This window comes from Recurvomyces mirabilis (genome assembly GCF_035927965.1).
Source record: "Recurvomyces mirabilis strain CCFEE 5264 chromosome Unknown scaffold_43, whole genome shotgun sequence".
NCBI lineage: Eukaryota > Fungi > Ascomycota > Dothideomycetes > Mycosphaerellales > Teratosphaeriaceae > Recurvomyces > Recurvomyces mirabilis.
In genome coordinates this window covers 77679-94806 of record NW_027041977.1, presented here as the reverse complement: position 1 = coordinate 94806, position 17128 = coordinate 77679, and the positions used below count along the sequence as shown (strand labels likewise).

Below are 17128 nucleotides of genomic sequence, written 5' to 3'. Positions count from 1 at the left end.
GCGAGGGTGTCAAGGCCTCAACTGGCGTTGACGTATGGAAATGATGAGGCGGAACGGGGAAGCCTCACAAAATCGGGGTCGAGGGGAGGAGCTCGCAAGTGCGGGAGTGGCCGCTCGCATATATAGGGCTTCGGGTCTATGTTCCGACCGTTCTTACGTAGTTCAAGGGCAGTTCAGGCAATGCTGCATATTGCAAGTTACCTTACCAGCAAACCACAATCCTTCCTTCGCCTGTTCCCTATAGCAACACATCATGGCGACGCTCAACACATCTACCAATGGCCAATCCATCCGGTCAAGCTACGAGAAGATTGTCAACGGTCCGGCACAGTCGTGGGCAGTGTTTACCGTCCAGGCACCACTTGTATCCGCCTTCCAGCAGGACTCTGGTATGCAGTGGCATGTACAGAATTGATGAAGATGGCACTGATGCAGTACGTTTCACAGGCAAGGAATCAATACTCAAGGTTCAGACGACCGGCGAAGGTGACCTAGTAGACCTCGTCGAAGAGTTCTCAGATGGCCGCATCCAATTCGCTTTCGTCAAAGTCAAGGATCCGAACAGTGGCCTACCCAAGAACGCTCTCGTCGCCTGGTGCGGAGAGGGAGTACCCGAGAGGACGAAGGGCTACTTCACCAGCCATCTCAATGCCGTCTCGAAGATTCTCCATGGCTATCACGTGCAAGTCACAGCACGATCCGATCGAGATCTGACTCCCGAGATCATCATGCAAAAAGTGGCAGACTCTTCGGGCTCCAAATACAGTGGCGGTGGGTCTGCGCTGACTCCTTCCTCAAGCGGTCCACCACCAGTCGCCAGTAAACCGGTTATGCCAACGAAGAGCTTCGGAGCTGCTGGCGGCTACTCACCACTAGGCACGAGATCAAGGCAAGCAGCGATCCAAGCAAGCTCAAGCGATAACGATGGCTGGGGTTCAGATGCACCACAGGTGTCACGATCGCAACTTGAGAAGGTGGACTCGGCTTACAAGCCCACAAAAGTGGACATGGCAAGTCTGCAGTCTGGCCACGATGCATCACGACAGGCACCTCAGCGAGAGAATGGAAGCCCGGATGTCGTGCGTGGAGGGTATCAGCCCATTGGCAAGGTGGACCTCAACGCCATCAGGTCGCAAGCTTCGGGACAAGGGCGTGCTCAAGATGATCGACCAACAGTGGTCAAAGGTGCATACGAGCCGACTGGCAAAGTGGATATCGCTGAGATCAGGAGAAAAGCGCAAGCTGCACCACCGCACTCTGCAGCACCCGCACCTTCCCAACCATCTGCTGGCGAGGACGAACGACCAAAGAGCTTGGCAGACAGGTCTGCAGCTTTCCAACAGTCTGGGGAAAGACTCACCACGCTGCCCAAACCACAAGTCGCCAATCGCTTTGGATCGCAAGCGAGCAGCTTCACAGGTACGAAGGCACCAGCTCCTGGGGGCTTCGAAGCCAAATCCTCTGCTCCTGCTGCACCAGTAGGCACAGCAAGTCGAACGTTCGCCGACCAAGGTGGCAAGACACCAGCACAGCAATGGGAAGAGAAGAGAAGGGCTCGTGGTCTTAGCGGGGCTGCGGATACTACAGCGCCCGGTGGACCTACGTCGCCAATTGCCAGTCAACCGAGCGGAGGCTGGCAAAGCCAGTATGAGGGCAAGAAATGGGGCGTGCAGCTGCCAAGTAGGACTGGCGGTAGTGGCGTCAGTGCTCAACGAACAGGCCAGGACGAGCCACCTGTTCAGGCCCAGCCTGAGGAAGAGGAAGAACAACAGACATCTTCCGGCGGTATCGGCAGCATCCGCAACCGTTTCAAAGATGCTCCGCCCATGGGCGCCGCCCGCGAAGCGCCTAGCGGTGCTCCAGAGCCACCACCATTGGACAACTCCAGCAAACCGAACGCCGGCGTCCGTGGCGTCGCAATGCCTGGCCTACCAAGTCGACTATCTGAAGCTGGGCGTCCAGCAGAAGAGCACCAGGATCTGCCACCTCCTCCACCACGCCCAATGCCTCAAGATGAGCCCGAAGAGGAGGAAGATGAAGAGCCCATGCCTCCCGGCTCTCCAGTCCGTATCGCCATGCCCGTGGCCCGTGAAGCCGTCCCGGAGCTCACAAAAGCCGACCCCTTGCCGCCGCGTGCCGTCCCCACCGCATCTCTAGCGCAAGCTGCGGACAGCTTTCCAGAGCCTAGCCCAGCACCACAAGTACATGAGCAGGATCCAGCCCGTGGTGCTGGCATTGCAGCTGCAAGCGAAGGACCGGCCGATGTCCGTGCGAGTGAGCAGGGAGGCAAGACGGCGATTGCACAGTATGATTATGAGAAAGCGGAAGACAACGAGCTCGAGTTGCGCGAAGGTGAGAGGGTTACGGACATCGATATGGTGGATGAGGACTGGTGGATGGGGAGAAATGAGAAGGGCGAGATGGGTTTGTTCCCGAGTAATTATGTCGAGCTTCAGGAAGGTGGAGGCTCTGGTGCTGGTGCTGGGATGGCGGCGCGTCATGAGCCGGAGCCGGAACCTGAGGAAGAGGAGATACACGCTCCTCTGCCTGCTGCACCGGCGGGTGTTGCTGGAAGTGCTGGTGGGAAGACGGCGTTGGCCCAGTATGATTACGAGGCTGCGGAGGACAATGAGCTGTCTTTCCCTGACGGAGCTAAGATCACTGATATCGTAAGTCATACCCTTTCGTGAATGGACGGGTTGATCTGTGATGATCGATATGCTAATCGCTGTAACAGGAGTTCCCCGACGAAGATTGGTGGTTCGGCCACTTCGGTGGCAAGAGCGGATTGTTCCCTGCTAACTATGTCACTCTGGACTAAGACACTGCAGGCCATTGAGTCCAATGCGGGAGTGGAAGACGAATGCGACGGTCAAGGATCAGATGTACAGGCATGATAGATAGCTAGCCTGCTCTCGCCCACGCAGAGCACGAAAAGTTCTCCTCAAGGCAACTACTCTAGCTGGCATAGCCACGAACCATTCCATGTCCTGCCCGCTCATACCACAGCATCTTCCTTCCGTCTACTCATCATCCACACCCTCATCCAGCCCCAACCACGCCGTCCGACATCTCACAGCCTCAAACCTCACATTCCGCTTCGCGTCATCCAGGCACCCCATTAGCCGCTTCACGACCTGACGTCTGAACGGCACCACCGTCTCTGCCTTGAGCTGTCTAGGTAGAAGTGCAAGACAGAGGAGCGACTTCGCGCGGACTTCGGTGGTGTTCCGTATCCCTGCTGATCTTGTGGAGGCAGTGGTGCAGCTGGTTAGTAGACGAGTGATGAGGCTCGCGGCATGTGTGCTTAGTGTCTGTGGGTCGTGCATGAGTATTGATTCGAAGACTGTCAGGGCTGAAGCTTTTATCACGGGTTCATCGTGGAGGTCTAGTGTTTGTAGTAGTGCTGTGATGAGGTCTGTCAATGCTGGGGAGATGATGCTGTAGGGTAGCCATCTGAGGATGCCGGATAGTGCGACCAAGTAGCCTGCTTTCTTCTCCGTGTCCGCTGTTCTGACGGCGGTGGTGAGCTTCGGGATGACTTGGCCAAAGACCTTCTGTTTGTGTAGGCCAGATATTGGGCAGTGATTCTCCTTTGTCAGAATGTCGTCGGGCGCCAGTAAAGTGCTGAAGAGATGAGGAGCGGTGTTGTCAGAGGTGGATGAAAGGTGATCGAGGATGATGTTCAGGTACTTCGTTGTTAGTGTACCGCTCTTGCCTTGCAGGACTAGGCCTTTGATGACAGCAAAGGCAACGTTCAATGCTTGCGCAGAAGATGTGTTCTGGAGCAGGCTTTCCGCTTCCGTCCCAGCGTCCTCCAAAGTACTCCGCATAGTCTTTGGGTTGATGAACTTATTGACCAGTAGCGAGACGAGGCGAAGCGAGCTGGCTGTGTGCCGTTGGCTCTGTCCGCCGTGGAGAGCTACTGATGCTTGATGCTTGAGTAACAGCATGACATCTTGTGCTTCCACTACTTCAGGTCGAATCGCGCCATAGTAGTAGAGCAGGAAAGGTGCTGTGCCGACGTCCGATGCTGTAGCATTCGATACCATTCTTGCCATCCATTCTCGGTCGCCGTGATAGACAGTGGCCTGGAAGTGAACACCTTGTGGCCTTAGTATGGCATTGCAGATCCGGCCGACTATCTCCACTTCTGCTACATCCTTATCGGCGCGATCCTGTCTGACAATGTCATCGATCAGTGGCTGAGCATAGTCACCATAGTATGAGCTCAGGATCACACCATCGTCCTCCATGGGGCTGCCCAAAGTGAACGCATAAAGCAATGACAAGAGTAGTGCTCGAGTGTATGCCGGTGGAGCCTGTTGCCGCCGCGCACTGTTCAGCTTGTTCTTCAGTCGCAGGACCACCGTATCAAAGACTTGCCTCTCGCGAGCGAGCTGGGCAAAAACTTCGAGCTTGGTTGATGGTACTGCGTTCGCCTCGGGCAGGTCAGGCAACTCGACCATGAATGCTGGTATCGTCCGATCGCGAATAGATTGTGGAGCACTGTGAGCGATGCTCGCGAGTGCCTTAATCGCCTGGGCACGGATGTTGCCATGCCCATCTACTTGCTCATGTAACACTACATCTGTCACGGTATCAACAGCACGATCGATCTGTTTGTCGTTCAGGACTCCAGGAGCAGCCAGAAGCTGTGTCAATCCTGTCAATGAAGCCAGACGGAAGGAGACTTCCGACTTCGGAGCATTGACCAGAGCCCGAACCATCGCATTCAAGGCATCTTCCGCAAAAGCTTGTAAAGATGTGATTTTGGTTCCTGGTAAGAGTTGGCTGAGCTTAACAAATGCTTCTACTATCGGTGTGAAGACTTCGAGCAACCCTCGCCTTTTTGTGATTGACTCAGATCCATGATATAGTGCGAACAGAACAGGCAACACTCCTTTGGCAACTCGATCGGCCACAACTGGGCCGGATAGTGCCAGCGCATGTAGTATTCTGCCACTTGCTTCCGACTGTTTCGTAGGTGCGTCTTCCAGATGCTCATTGCACTCCTTGATGATGGGCCGTAGGTAGGCATTCAAAGGCCCGTCTTCTGGTAGCTCGGCCAGCTTACCACCAATCAGTGACAAAGTGCGCAGAGCTTCTTCTGCCAGATCTTCTTCCTGCACGTTCAGTATCTCGAACTTCAAGGCGTCCCACAGAGTCACAGAGTACAGATTGATGGTCTTCGCTTCGTACTCCGTAATGCATGCTTGCATTGCTTGCAAGACATCTCTCTTCGTGTTTATCGATGTCGAATCTAGCTTGTCGAGCAGCTGTGGAAATGCATATGGGGCAAAGTCCGAGTTGGCCGCTATGCATGCTTTGAGTCGATCCTTTAGATCCTGTGCCGTGATACCGTAGGGGTCGTCTGGCGGTGGTTTGAAAGTGATTGGGAAGTAATTGAAGACGGAGTCGAACAGATCTTGCGCATGCGAGCCCATGTCCCATTCAGTCATTGGCACTTGAAGGAGCGAGAAGATGATCATCAGGTTTCTGGGATCTTTCTCGCCCTCCCAGTAAGATATGAAAGCTGGCATGAATTCTGCATCTTCAGTCTGAAGCTTGCGAGTCGAATCCCGATGCTTTGCCAGAAGCAGATCGACCAATTGGACAACGGCCAGTCGTTCCGTTTGAAGCTTGAACTGTCGAAGAGGATGAGTGTGATCGACGAAGGACCGCATCACCTTTTGAACTGTTTCTGAGTCCCATTTGCCAAGCGTTTCCAAAGCTATCAGGGCTCTGGCTGTGGCGCCGACGCCCTCAACATCACCCTCAAGCCGGCCAAGTAAGAAGTCACATAGCAGGTGTCGCTCCTGTAGGGACAGGACTTTGGGGGGCAGAGCTGACAGTAAGTCCGCCACGTAGCCGATTGACTTAGCCCGTTGGTCACCATCCTCTTTGTTGTTCAAGTATGGCTCAAGGCTTGTGACTAGATCAATCAATTTCAGCGATTTGTCCTGGAGCTTGCTGGCACTGTGTGCAGCGATTTGTTTGGCCTCGGCAGCATTCTTGTCGGCTTCGAGGAGATACAATTGAATGTCGCTCATCTCTTCATGCTGTATTTATCCACTGCGAGATTGTCATTCCACACATCCCACCATCATGCACAAAATATAACCGACATTTACACACTCGGCAGGCGGGCCGTCCCTGGCGTTTTTCTGGCCTTAAATTTTATCTGCCGGTTGACCAGAGTCGATCATTTTGACATCAGCTTTGTGTCACAACGAGATAAGCAGTCATGGCCTTGTCCAGCTCGCCAACAGTATCGTGCAAAGTGGTGCTGGCGAGTGCTATCGCCAAGGCATTGCTGGTGGAGGTGACAGCAGATCTGCAAAAACTGCACCGGATCCCACGGCTACACGGCTATCTGGCTAATAAGGATCCCGCTGCACGAATGTATGCGGACTGGACTGCGAAGACGACTCGAGAACATGGTTTCGAATTTACGCTACACGAGGTCGATCGTGAGGATTTGGAGGACCAAGTTCGTGTTGCCAATACAGATGGTGACGTCGATGGCATTATTGTGTACTACCCAGTATTTGACACAAGACGAGATCAGACGATCCAGTGGACAGTCAGCATGTTCAAGGTGATTTGCAAGCACTTTGTTTCGATCCGAGCGTAAGACTAAATGCAATTATAGGATGTCGAAGGTCTTTCACCACAGCTCATAAGTAATATGTACCAGAACATTAGATATCTGGACTCGCCGAATAACACTCAGAAGTCAATACTACCCTGCACGCCACTGGCCATCATCAAGATCCTGGAGTATCTGCACATGTATAATCCAATCCTGGACTATGGCAGACGGCTTCACGGCCGTCGTATCACTGTCATCAATCGTAGCGAGGTGGTCGGCCGACCACTTGCTGCTTTGCTAGCAAATGACGGAGCTGAAGTCTACAGCGTGGATGTCACCGGTGTGCAAGAATTCAGTCGAGGCAGCGGGCTTACGAAGCAGAAGCACGAAGTCCGCGAGATGGAGGGCTGGGGTCTCGAACAGTGTTTATCCATCAGCGACGTGGTTATCAGTGGTGTGCCAGGCGACAAGTACAAAGTACCTACTCACTTGATCCGTGAAGGTGCTGTGTGTATCAACTTCTCGAGCGAAAAGGTACGAACGTGGTCGACTGTTATCATTGGGTGCCGTCCCCTGACTGATTCTCTAGAACTTCACCCCGGACGTGAAAGAAAGGGCTTCCATCTACGTGCCTGCCATTGGAAAGGTCACGATAGTAATCTTGCTTCGCAATCTGCTGCGCCTTGCCAGCAATCGCCCAGAAAACGATATTCTGCCCTGAACGAATTGACTAACGGCCAGTCGCAACTCTTTAGCGGAAGCCCATGCGATTCGAGAATATACGGCTAAGTTTAGTACCACTTGTTGACACGGTTCCGATCGAGCCTTCAGTACTAATGCTGTCGTGCCTTTGCATTCTTCCACTTCTTCGAGGTGCACTCACGGCCTTCAGTGCAGCATACTCTCTCATTCTGGGAGGTGGCTTGTTCTCGTCCATGACAGCGGCATGATCCATAAGCAAATTCACCATCGCTTCGCGTTCCCGCTTAGCTGGCTTACTGGCGGCAAAGTACAATGGACTTCGGGAGGCTGAATCCACTGCATTGACATCGAGATGCTGTCTATGCCCGAGAAGAGCTTTCGCATGCTCGAGCTTCTCAGCTTCTGCGCAATGATGCAATGCAGTCTTGCCGGATTGGTCCACGGAATCTTTGAGCTCTGGCGCCAAGTCGAGCAGGAGAGTAGCAACTTTAGTTGTCGGTAATTGTACTGCATGGATTAATGCATTCCATTCGTCCAACCTGACCAGGTTTCGAGTGAGCATATTAGCTCCGTGATCACAAAGGTCTTGAATTACTTCGCGGTGCCCAGATTGAACCGCCTTGATGAGAGGGGTCTCTCCGTCGTTGTCTTTGGCGTCGATGTCAGCGTCGTGGGCTAGAAGGCATCGCACTATCTCGCGACGGCCTTGTGCAGCTGCGAAGTGTAAAGCTGTTCTACCGCGGCGATTACGGGCGTCAACATCTGCACCGACTGTCGGGTCTAGCAGTCTGTGTAAGGTAGTCTCATCGGAGGACTCCACAGCGTGTATGAGCAAAGTCTTCCCTTCACCTCGACCCATGACCTTGTCTACACTGAGATCGTGGAACGTCATTGGGTTTTGGATGACTTCGGTATCGCCGCCTTTGATCGCCGCCACCAACATGTCATGTCGATCAATTACCTCAAAGTCGGTAGGTGGTCGAGATGCCAATGTAGATGCTCTTCGTAGACTTTCGCCGCCATCTGTCGAGCCCTCTGAGAACATCTCCCGCCAAACCGTAGCTTCGACAGTTTTGCCTCTCGCTTCCAGAATATTCACCAGTAGTGACATGTTGTCGCGATGCCGTTCTCGTTCAACCTCGTCGATGCTGACTTCGGAATCCTCCACAAGACAATCCCGTTTGGTGAACGCCATATGTGCATGTCTCTCGGCCATCTCGAGGTCATCTGTCTCGGCATGCAAAGCGCCGGGAGGGCTGTTTTGCCATCTGTCGAAGTAAGTCGCTGCAAGCATCTGATTCTGCCGTGCATTACATATCTGAGCGGATAGGGCGTCCATGCCATGCTCGTTAGTTTCTCTCAGTAGCCCATGGATCTTTGCTACTGCTGTGGCCCACTTGCTTTGTTTCATATACACGTAGGCAAGATCTTCTGTCAGCTTCACCCTGTTGGCGAATGGCACTCGATGTTGCTGCTCTCGAGCTTCGGAGTAGCGCATAGCGCTATCAAGGCAGCTCTCCGCTTGGTTGAAGTGGGACTTTTCCAGCTCACTAACTGCACGCTCACAGTGGTCTGCAATGTATCTGTTCTGTCGAGGACGTCAGCCAAACTTTCCTATGAAAGTGACTTATGTTATCTGATAGCCGACTTACCAGAATGCGTAAAGGTATCATGTGGGTCTCTGGTTCGTTCAAAGATAGCATGCTCATCGAGTCAGGTAGTCCACTGTCTCGATGAGTAAGAACAAATGGATCGTCTATAGGGCGGGACTCTGGTGTGCCGGCAGTGAGTGGCGACATGGGTCTGCTCCGTGTCAAGATTCTGTCTTGCATGACAAGCGATTGATTGTCCGGGACGTGCTCGGAAGTGTAGCGTTCGTATACGTCTTCAGCGGCGTGTAGGCAATCTGTCAGACTGGAAAGTACCTCGTCTGTAGCGGGCTGTTCGATCGACCCGGTGTCTGGGTTGCCTATTGCAGCTTGACCCATCATCTCTCGTACAGGCTCATGGTGTAGCATTGACTGGAGTAGTTCATTGCCCTTTTGTACCTGTTCACCTAGTCGTTCGATGACAGACAGCAGCTCGGATTGATTAACGTTGATAGTTGTCTGTGTATGAGCTTGGTCGAATCTGTGAGGACAATTTAGCTGGAGGTACCAACCAAAGAACTGGGTGGCTTACAGCTGCAATACTACAAGGTCGGTCTGCAATATGCTGATCCTCGCCTCGAGATCTGTCTGTCGCTTCGCGATGGATGGATGTCTGCAAGCAACTTTGAAGCGATGCACCAAGGTCCTCACGCTGTTGCCATTGGTATCGAACCCTGCCACGCGCGATTCCAGATTGCGTAAAAAGGTGCTACACCCCTTGACTGATTCGGCGATTCTCTTTGCGGCAGCGCTATCACCATCATCAGTGACTGTCGGCCCATTTTCACTTCGTCTCTGCAATATAGCTCGAACGCCCTCCAGGACATGTGATAGTCGCTCTGTCCGTTCATAGACTTCTTTGGCGATGGCGTCTGCTTCTGACACCTTCTTCAGGAAGACTCCAGCCTTGTACGCAAGCTTGAGTAGATCAAATACAGCCGCCACCGTCTGGACGGTAGTGATGGGATCCACCATTTTTTTACCAGTCCACTCGATGAAACGTTTGATCGGAAGGATGCTCGAGGCTCAGACGGATGAAGTCTAAAAGATCATCCTTGATGAGCCGCATCGTGCCTGTCGCCTGATGGTGGTGTGTCATCTAGCAACACTCGTTCACAGGTCACAGTGACTTGCTGCGCCTCCAGGATTGCCTTGGCCCCAGTGCACCTAGATTCCCCGCTGTGCTTGCATGACACCCTTAGCCCTGTTCAGGGAGTCAAGTCGCCGATCGAAAAGGCTGCCTCAACGCCAAATTAGCAGTTGCAAAGCACGGAAGTGGTTCACACGCTCAGCCTGCATGTTGTGCAGATTCTGTGTCACGAGCTCTGCTTCTCGGCGTGGAGGCTGTGGTGATTGTACCGTCAGAGCAACGCGTGTTGTGCTGTCGATCTAAACTGTATGCGAATGTCCAACACAGAGTCCGGGCAGGTACTTGGTAGCACACGACTGTGCTTTGGCCCATCCCAACTCAAGCCTCTTGCATAGCACATTATTGTCCTGCCATTACAGCCTTATTCCAACCTCAGGCCATGGTGAAGGTGGCTGTGAGAGCTGTTTCGCAAGCTTGCATCATACTAGCCAAGTATATCATTATCCATCCTTTCCGAGTGTCTGGATGTAAAATGGGCTGCGAGTTCATCGTTTCAAACCTACAGTCGCCGTGTTCGCTCAAAACAGTGTAGTACTCATAGCTTCAGCGACGACGCGCATACTCTGCCACCCTCAATGAGCAAGACACCAAAAGTGTTATGAGCGCAATGCAAGTTCCGGAGGGACGACCAGTCCGCCGGCAGCCACAAGTGGTCGAAGACGACCATCTGGACGATGGCGACTCGGTACTCGAACTTCCAGAGGAGATTTTTGATGCAAACGATCAAGGTCTAGTCGACAACCCGTTGCTGCATCTCAGACCGGATCAGCTAGATGTCTTGATCAAGCAGTTCCTTGCTCAACACGATCTCAAGATGCACCAAGACGTGTTCATGAAAGCTGGCAAGGCTCTACGAGATCCAGAGGCCTGGAGCAGTGTCCCAGGTCTGACTAGCATCGAAAGACACACACTGCAGCACGAGACAGCCACCGGCTTCTGGCAGCAACCAAAGCAGCTGCAGGTCACTATTATTACGCTCTGTGTTGCTGCAGTAGTACAGGGTGGGCACCTCTTCTCGTGTTTACATTGATTAAGCAGGTACTAACAATTTTTCCAGGCTGGAACCAAGTACGTGGAAGCGCTGATAGTACGTCTTCGCTTTGACAGGATCACTGACCCTTGTGTAGACAGGCACTAATGGGGCCAATCTGAATTGGCCGCAACAGTTCGGGTTGAACCTCCCAGGATGCGACCCCAAAGGACCAGACGCTTGGATCTTCGCAGTTGTCAATGCTGCGACGTACTTATCGGCCAGCTTAGTCGGCTGCTGGCTGTCGGATCCACTGAACGAGTATTTCTTTGGTCGAAGAGCAGCTATATGTGTATCAGCTCTCGTAATCCTTGCATCGATCATCGGTGGTGCTTGTACACGAACCTGGCAAGAGCTCTTGGCTTGTCGTATACTTCTCGGCATCGGCATGGGTTGCAAAGCTTCTGTCGTGCCAGTCTTCGCTGCTGAAGTAGCGCCTGCTCATATCAGAGGATCACTGGTGATGAATTGGCAACTGGTGAAGACTTCTGTATGCATTGCAGGACCTTGCTAATTAGTCTGCATAGTTCGACGCTTTCGGCATCCTGCTTGGCTTTTCGGCGAATCTGGCGGTATCGCAAGTCGGTCGCACTGCATGGCGATGGCAGATTGCCAGCAGCGTACTACCCGTGATCGTACTACTCAGCCTGATCTACGTCTGTCCGGAGTCGCCACGATTCGAGATCAAACGAGGAAGGTACCACACAGCATATCAAAACTTGATATTGCTGCGCTTTCACCCCATCCTGGCCGCGAAGGAACTCTTATACATCCACTTTCAGTCTCAGGTCGAGTCGCGTTTCATAGGTCCCAGGAAGCACACCGTCGTTAGTCCCGATCAGCCGCAAGGCACAGAGGAGAAGGCACTGGAGAGACATAGGCGTCGTGCAATGTGGCGCCGACCTGCAGCCTCTGTCAACTATTGGGAGAAGCTCTACCATTTGTTCACGGTCAAGAGAAATCGCCGCGCTCTCGTCGCCGCAGTCGTCTGCATGGTGAGCCAACAGCTCTGTGGTACGAACGTGTTGCAGTTTTTCTCTTCAACTTTCTACTGCGACGCTCATGCACAAGATCAGTCTGGGAATTTTGTGTCAAATCAGTCTTATCTGCAACCTCTCTGGCTGTCGTGGGGCATTGGCTTATCCAACTTCTTGTTCGCCTTTCCGGCATACTACTTCATTGACAGGAAAGGCCGTCGCTGGCTCTTACTGGTCACCATACCGTTGATGGCAATAACGATGTTGGCGGCAGGATTGAGCTTCTTGATCCCAGCCACGGAAGCGGCGCAGTAAGTGTTCCCACCATGGAGTCTATTTCACCCGGATCGTTGGACGCTGACGTTCATGATTAGCACACCCGTAATCGCATTCTGGACATTCTTGTTTATGGTCTTCTACTCAGGTAAGTAAGCAATGGCTGTAAGGCCTGTAGTACTGTCTGAGACTGTTGCTGATCCTTACATCCGTCGATGTGCAGTTGGAATGGGACCGGTGCCTTTCGTAAGTGCGAGAGGCTGAAGCCATCTCTGAGACATTCGTGGGTTCACACTAACAGCTTTTGCAGACGCTATCGGCTGAAGTCTTCCCACTGGAGAGCCGAGTCGTGGGCATGTCCTTCGCCGTGTTCACCAATCTCTTCGGCGCCGGCCTGCTTGCGCTATTCGTGCCGGCCCTCACAAATGCAGTCGGCCATCCTGGTCTTCTCGGAATCTTCGCGGGACTCAACGTGGTCGCATTCGTGCTTGTGTTCTTTTTCGTACGCGAAACCGCCGGAGCAGCAGTTGGCGGCCATGATTTCGGTACCATGGTGTCGGTTTCACTTGAGGAGCTGAATTACATTTTCGGGGTGTCGACAAGGAAGCATGCTATCTACCAGTGGCGCACTGTCTTACCATGGGCATGGAGGTATTATATCATCCGAGACAAGAGCTGCCAGGATCAGCCAGACAAGCTCTACACTTGGGCGACTGCCAGAGATCAACAGCAAGAGTTGCAAGAGGTACCGAAAACTGTTTGAAGGATTCCGTACTTTATTCGATGCCTACATAATCTTGCAAGAAGCAGTTTATGACCTTTCGATCTTACTGGTGTTGCATTGTCATGCTGTAAATGTCTCGACACGACCAATTCTCAGCCACATTCGGATCGCCATGTCCAGAGTACTTTGCTTGCTTCGGGTACGGACATAGCGGTCTCTGCCTCAAAACCGAGTCTGTGAGCGTGTCGTTGTGCCATTTGGTAGCGACGATCTGGTCAGGGGCAGTGTCATGCTCGACCCAAGCCATCAGGGCAAGGAGCGCATCGTGTTTGGCGTCCATGAAGCCAGGGACGGAGTACACGCTACCAGGCTCGACACCCAGATCCCCAGCTTGATTGGCGCCTGCAAAGTACCAGGGTGCATTGACATCCGATGGCGTACCAGCACAGTGCTGCATGCCTGGCACCAAGAAGAATCTATACCAGCTATCCAGCTCGATACCTTTCGGCACGAGCGTTTTTAAAACTTCTTTGTAGAAATAAACACTACTTCCAGTAGAAATAAGTGCATCCGAAAGGCCATGATACTGCAGAAGCTTTCCGCCACGCTTGTGAAACGGAGAAAGATCGTAGTCGTATGCGGTGGCGTTTCCAGGCTGAATCTTGTCGGCAAGCTCGACAATGGTGTAGTTGAAGTCCCAAAAGTTCCAGCTTGAGTCGTTCAGTACCATGTCTTGAACGTATTGTACGCCGTAGCTGCTCGGAGCACTTGCAGCGAGCAGGAAAGGCCACTGTGCCTCACTGCCGAGTTCGAGATGCGGGAAGATCAAGGTCCTGTTCGTTGTGTTAGCGAATGTCTCTAGAGTACCTAGAAACCGTGTCGCTTACTGATTCCAGTCCACGTAGTCGTTGTAGATCTGATATAAAGTCCCAATTTGTGCAGCCATTAAGCACTTAGCTGCCGTCTGATTGGTAATATTCGGTCCACAAAGTAGTGCCTCTGGAAAGAAGTCACAGCCTCTAGGGTCGCTAATGATTGTGTCTACTAGACCATCCTGCCCATCGCACTGCTTCAAGACTTCAGCGCCGACGACTGAGAACAGTGAAACAGGAATATGGTGCGGCGCATCCACCGGCAAATTGTAGAGGCCGATCTTGACAGTCCACGTCTGTAGGTGACTCGTCCACCACGCAGGAGCGCCCGCTAGGACACCATCGAAGTCATCTGGGTAGAGTTGGATATCTCGGATGCCTTGTCGTCCCCCAGTCGAGCAGCCGGAATAGTAATTGTACTTCGGCTTGCAATCATAGTATTGCTCGACGACCTGCTTGGCAAGCTCGACCGATCCATGCATAGCACGATAGCCCCAATCAATCACACGTTCTGGCTCGTCCAACGCCCATGTGATGTCGCCCGATGTGCTGTTGTGTCCAGTGTCCGTGGAAATAGTGGCAAAGCCATAGTGGGCTCCAGCAGCCATGTCAAGCCAATTGATCCCACCTGCAAAGCCGCCGTTCCCGACGGCCAGGAAACGCTCGTTCCAGCTCTGTGGTAGATAGAGTCCGAAGCCGAAATGCGAAGATCGACTGGAGGCAACTTGGATGTGTACTGCGCAAAGTTGAGGTAGCTTTGCCGGTGAAACTGGATATGCTACATCGCCGGATGGCACCTGGAAAGTCGCATTCGTTGCCACTGGATAGGCGAATGCCACGGATGCATTGGTAGGTAAAATAGCTTGGAACGCTGCCGGTGAGCAGTCGAAAGCTACAGCTGCTGCTGCGAAGGGCAACATACGACCCAGATCGCTGAGACGCATGTTTGAGAGTGTTGGGAAGATGGAATCGTGGTATGTGGCCTGTAGCAGCTCCATGGGATATATGTACTGCGTCCAGGTTGCACGTCACCGCTACGTGCCGGAATGTCCTTCGCGGATGAACATCAACGCGTGACACGCAACATAGAGCGGGCGATGTGGATCTCATTCGGGTCCTTAATGCGGGGATCGTGTGAGAGGACGAAGCTTCGGCATGTAGAGCGGCAGCGACGCGGCCAGATCTGTTCTATCGATATCATTCCGATCGTTAACGCACGGCAATGCTGCGATAAAACACTTCAACAGACTCTTGAGCCGCTGATGACTCTCGACATCGTGCCAGGGCATTTGGGTGGCATAATCGATAATACGAGGAGTCGTTGTTACCAGCGGAGCCAGACAACAGGGTTGTGTCCCGACGTGACACTGACGACCAACGAGTGCAGCATGTAGCAAGACACATCGCTGGCCGTAGTCTGCTCCCTGTGCCGAAACTTCTGGTTGTGCGAAGAAGTGTCATCTTGGCATCTCACAATTTGGCCTTTATCGGTTTTCCCTCGTCGCCAGTAATGCGTACAGGAACTTCTTCGACCGCGATGCACACCACAACCGCGATATCGTCCGGCTTGCCGCCCTGCCAGCCCTCTTGCGGAAACCTCATCTGAACTTCTCTTGCAAAAGGCCCATTTCGCTTCTGATCGAGACCAGCAGTCTTCGCCTCCCGCATGACAGCCGTCGCCAGAAGTCCTGGTAGGTACTGCTCATCACTAGTCTCCGTGATAGCTCTAGGTAGTGATCGTACCATGCTCTCATTCAGCAATGTCTCGGCTCCAGCAAAGTTGTGACTCTTGAACCAGCCTCCCTGCTCCTCCATGACTCTGGTGACTATGCCAAGGGTATCTTGTGCCGAGAGGTTGTCCCAAACCCCGTCTGTTGCGAACACTACGATGTCACCGTGCTTCAGCTTGTGCTTTTCAACGTCTGCCTGCTTTGGCGTCTCCGACAGATGCGTAGAGCCTCCAAATATGGCGTGCTGAGCCTGCATCTTCGCGGGAACCTTTGACAGCTGGTATGGCGTGTTGAACGCGTGAGTCTGAGCCTCTGATCGATGTGCAACCTTGCCGGGTCCTATGATCAGGAACCCGGAGTCGCCCAGGTTCGCACTCTCCATGCTACCGTCCGCAGAAGCAACGGCAAGACTTGCCGTGCAACCTCCAGCCAAGATCCTTGGGTTGCCTATGACTGCATCGTATGCGACTTGCATCAGATCTTGTGGCCGCGCATTCTTGCCCTCCGTCAGACCCTCGTGTAAGTATGCGGTGCCTGCCATGAGTCCACTGAGCCCGTGGCTGAACTCTGAAGGATCCACGCCAGAATCTTGCCATCCTCCGACGCCATCTGCTACGCCGAATGCAACGTGGTGCTCACTGCCGCCTATTGTAGCTGCAAAGAAGGCGTCTTCCCCTGATTGAGGCTTTGTGGATCGTAGATACGGTGGTTGAGCATTGGCATTGGTGGAAGTGTAGTACCAGAAATCACGGCCTCCTTTGGGTGAGCGAGGTGGAGATTTCTTGCCAGATGCAGCTGCTGCTAAACGATATGTAAAGCCAGCATTTGTCGCATTGCCGCTAGAGAGCACACGAGATTGTCTTGTCGGCATTGACGCGACTCGCTCCGTCAATGCAAAGGTACGACCAGCAGCTCGAGTCGCATGTCGTATATATCCGGCTGGTAAGGTCATGAAGGTTGCTGACATTGCAGCTAAGAAGTGCTCAGAGGTCAGGCACGAACCACGAGGTACTCCATTATTCTCGCATTCCCAGCTCCATTGGAGAATGACAGTGGATAGGACAAGCACCAGCGTGGAAACCAGGAACGCGCGAATAGAGATTGAAGGCATATCGTTAAACACAAAACCAGACGGCACGAGACGGGGATGACGATCCAGTGGCATATTTGGCCTTAGGCAGAAGTTGCTGAGAAGCCATTCCATCTGTCCTTCAAGACCCCCTCATCTTCGGCTTGCCTGCTTTGTGGGGTGGCCGACTGTGCGTGCGAGCATGGCGACTCAATATCTGGTCGTCGTTGTCGACGTTAGACCGCGGCTCATCTGTACTCGTGTTCAACTCTACCCTCATACGCCATTGTCGATCAATAGCATCGCACGTAGACACTAATCTCCTCCTCTGACCTGCCTCTCCATTGCCACTGT

The 17128-nt window shown here is 53.1% G+C and overlaps 7 protein-coding genes across 7 annotated transcripts; 3 read left to right on the top strand and 4 right to left on the bottom strand.

Moving 5' to 3' along the window:
- Positions 1-253: 253 nt before the first annotated feature.
- ABP1 (actin binding protein) lies at positions 254-2821 on the top strand (the record flags this gene model as incomplete). Its single annotated transcript, XM_064843162.1, has 3 exons — positions 254-389; positions 448-2669; positions 2738-2821. 3 exons carry the CDS (start codon positions 254-256, stop codon positions 2819-2821), a joined length of 2442 nt encoding a protein of 813 aa, XP_064689281.1.
- Positions 2822-3023: 202 nt separating this feature from the next.
- On the bottom strand, positions 3024-6053 carry LTS14_010485 (uncharacterized protein; the record flags this gene model as incomplete). The annotated part of the gene is made up of 2 exons (XM_064843161.1): positions 3024-5648; positions 5691-6053. 2 exons carry the CDS (start codon positions 6051-6053, stop codon positions 3024-3026), a joined length of 2988 nt encoding a protein of 995 aa, XP_064689280.1.
- A 194-nt stretch (positions 6054-6247) lies between these two features.
- Positions 6248-7316, top strand: mtd1 (Methylenetetrahydrofolate dehydrogenase [NAD(+)]; the record flags this gene model as incomplete). Its single annotated transcript, XM_064843160.1, has 3 exons — positions 6248-6601; positions 6656-7129; positions 7185-7316. 3 exons carry the CDS (start codon positions 6248-6250, stop codon positions 7314-7316), a joined length of 960 nt encoding a protein of 319 aa, XP_064689279.1.
- A 30-nt stretch (positions 7317-7346) lies between these two features.
- Positions 7347-9921, bottom strand: LTS14_010483 (uncharacterized protein; the record flags this gene model as incomplete). Its single annotated transcript, XM_064843159.1, has 3 exons — positions 7347-8885; positions 8950-9427; positions 9479-9921. The coding sequence occupies 3 exons, from the start codon at positions 9919-9921 to the stop codon at positions 7347-7349; spliced, it is 2460 nt and encodes an 819-aa protein (XP_064689278.1).
- Positions 9922-10703: 782 nt separating this feature from the next.
- On the top strand, positions 10704-13142 carry LTS14_010482 (uncharacterized protein; the record flags this gene model as incomplete). The annotated part of the gene is made up of 7 exons (XM_064843158.1): positions 10704-11097; positions 11154-11164; positions 11224-11616; positions 11654-12414; positions 12478-12527; positions 12603-12625; positions 12690-13142. The coding sequence occupies 7 exons, from the start codon at positions 10704-10706 to the stop codon at positions 13140-13142; spliced, it is 2085 nt and encodes a 694-aa protein (XP_064689277.1).
- Positions 13143-13206: 64 nt separating this feature from the next.
- Positions 13207-14919, bottom strand: LTS14_010481 (uncharacterized protein; the record flags this gene model as incomplete). Its single annotated transcript, XM_064843157.1, has 2 exons — positions 13207-13936; positions 13991-14919. 2 exons carry the CDS (start codon positions 14917-14919, stop codon positions 13207-13209), a joined length of 1659 nt encoding a protein of 552 aa, XP_064689276.1.
- A 380-nt stretch (positions 14920-15299) lies between these two features.
- Positions 15300-16576, bottom strand: PTC7 (Protein phosphatase 2C 7; the record flags this gene model as incomplete). Its single annotated transcript, XM_064843156.1, has 2 exons — positions 15300-15399; positions 15450-16576. 2 exons carry the CDS (start codon positions 16574-16576, stop codon positions 15300-15302), a joined length of 1227 nt encoding a protein of 408 aa, XP_064689275.1.
- Between the last annotated feature and the right edge of the window lie 552 nt (positions 16577-17128).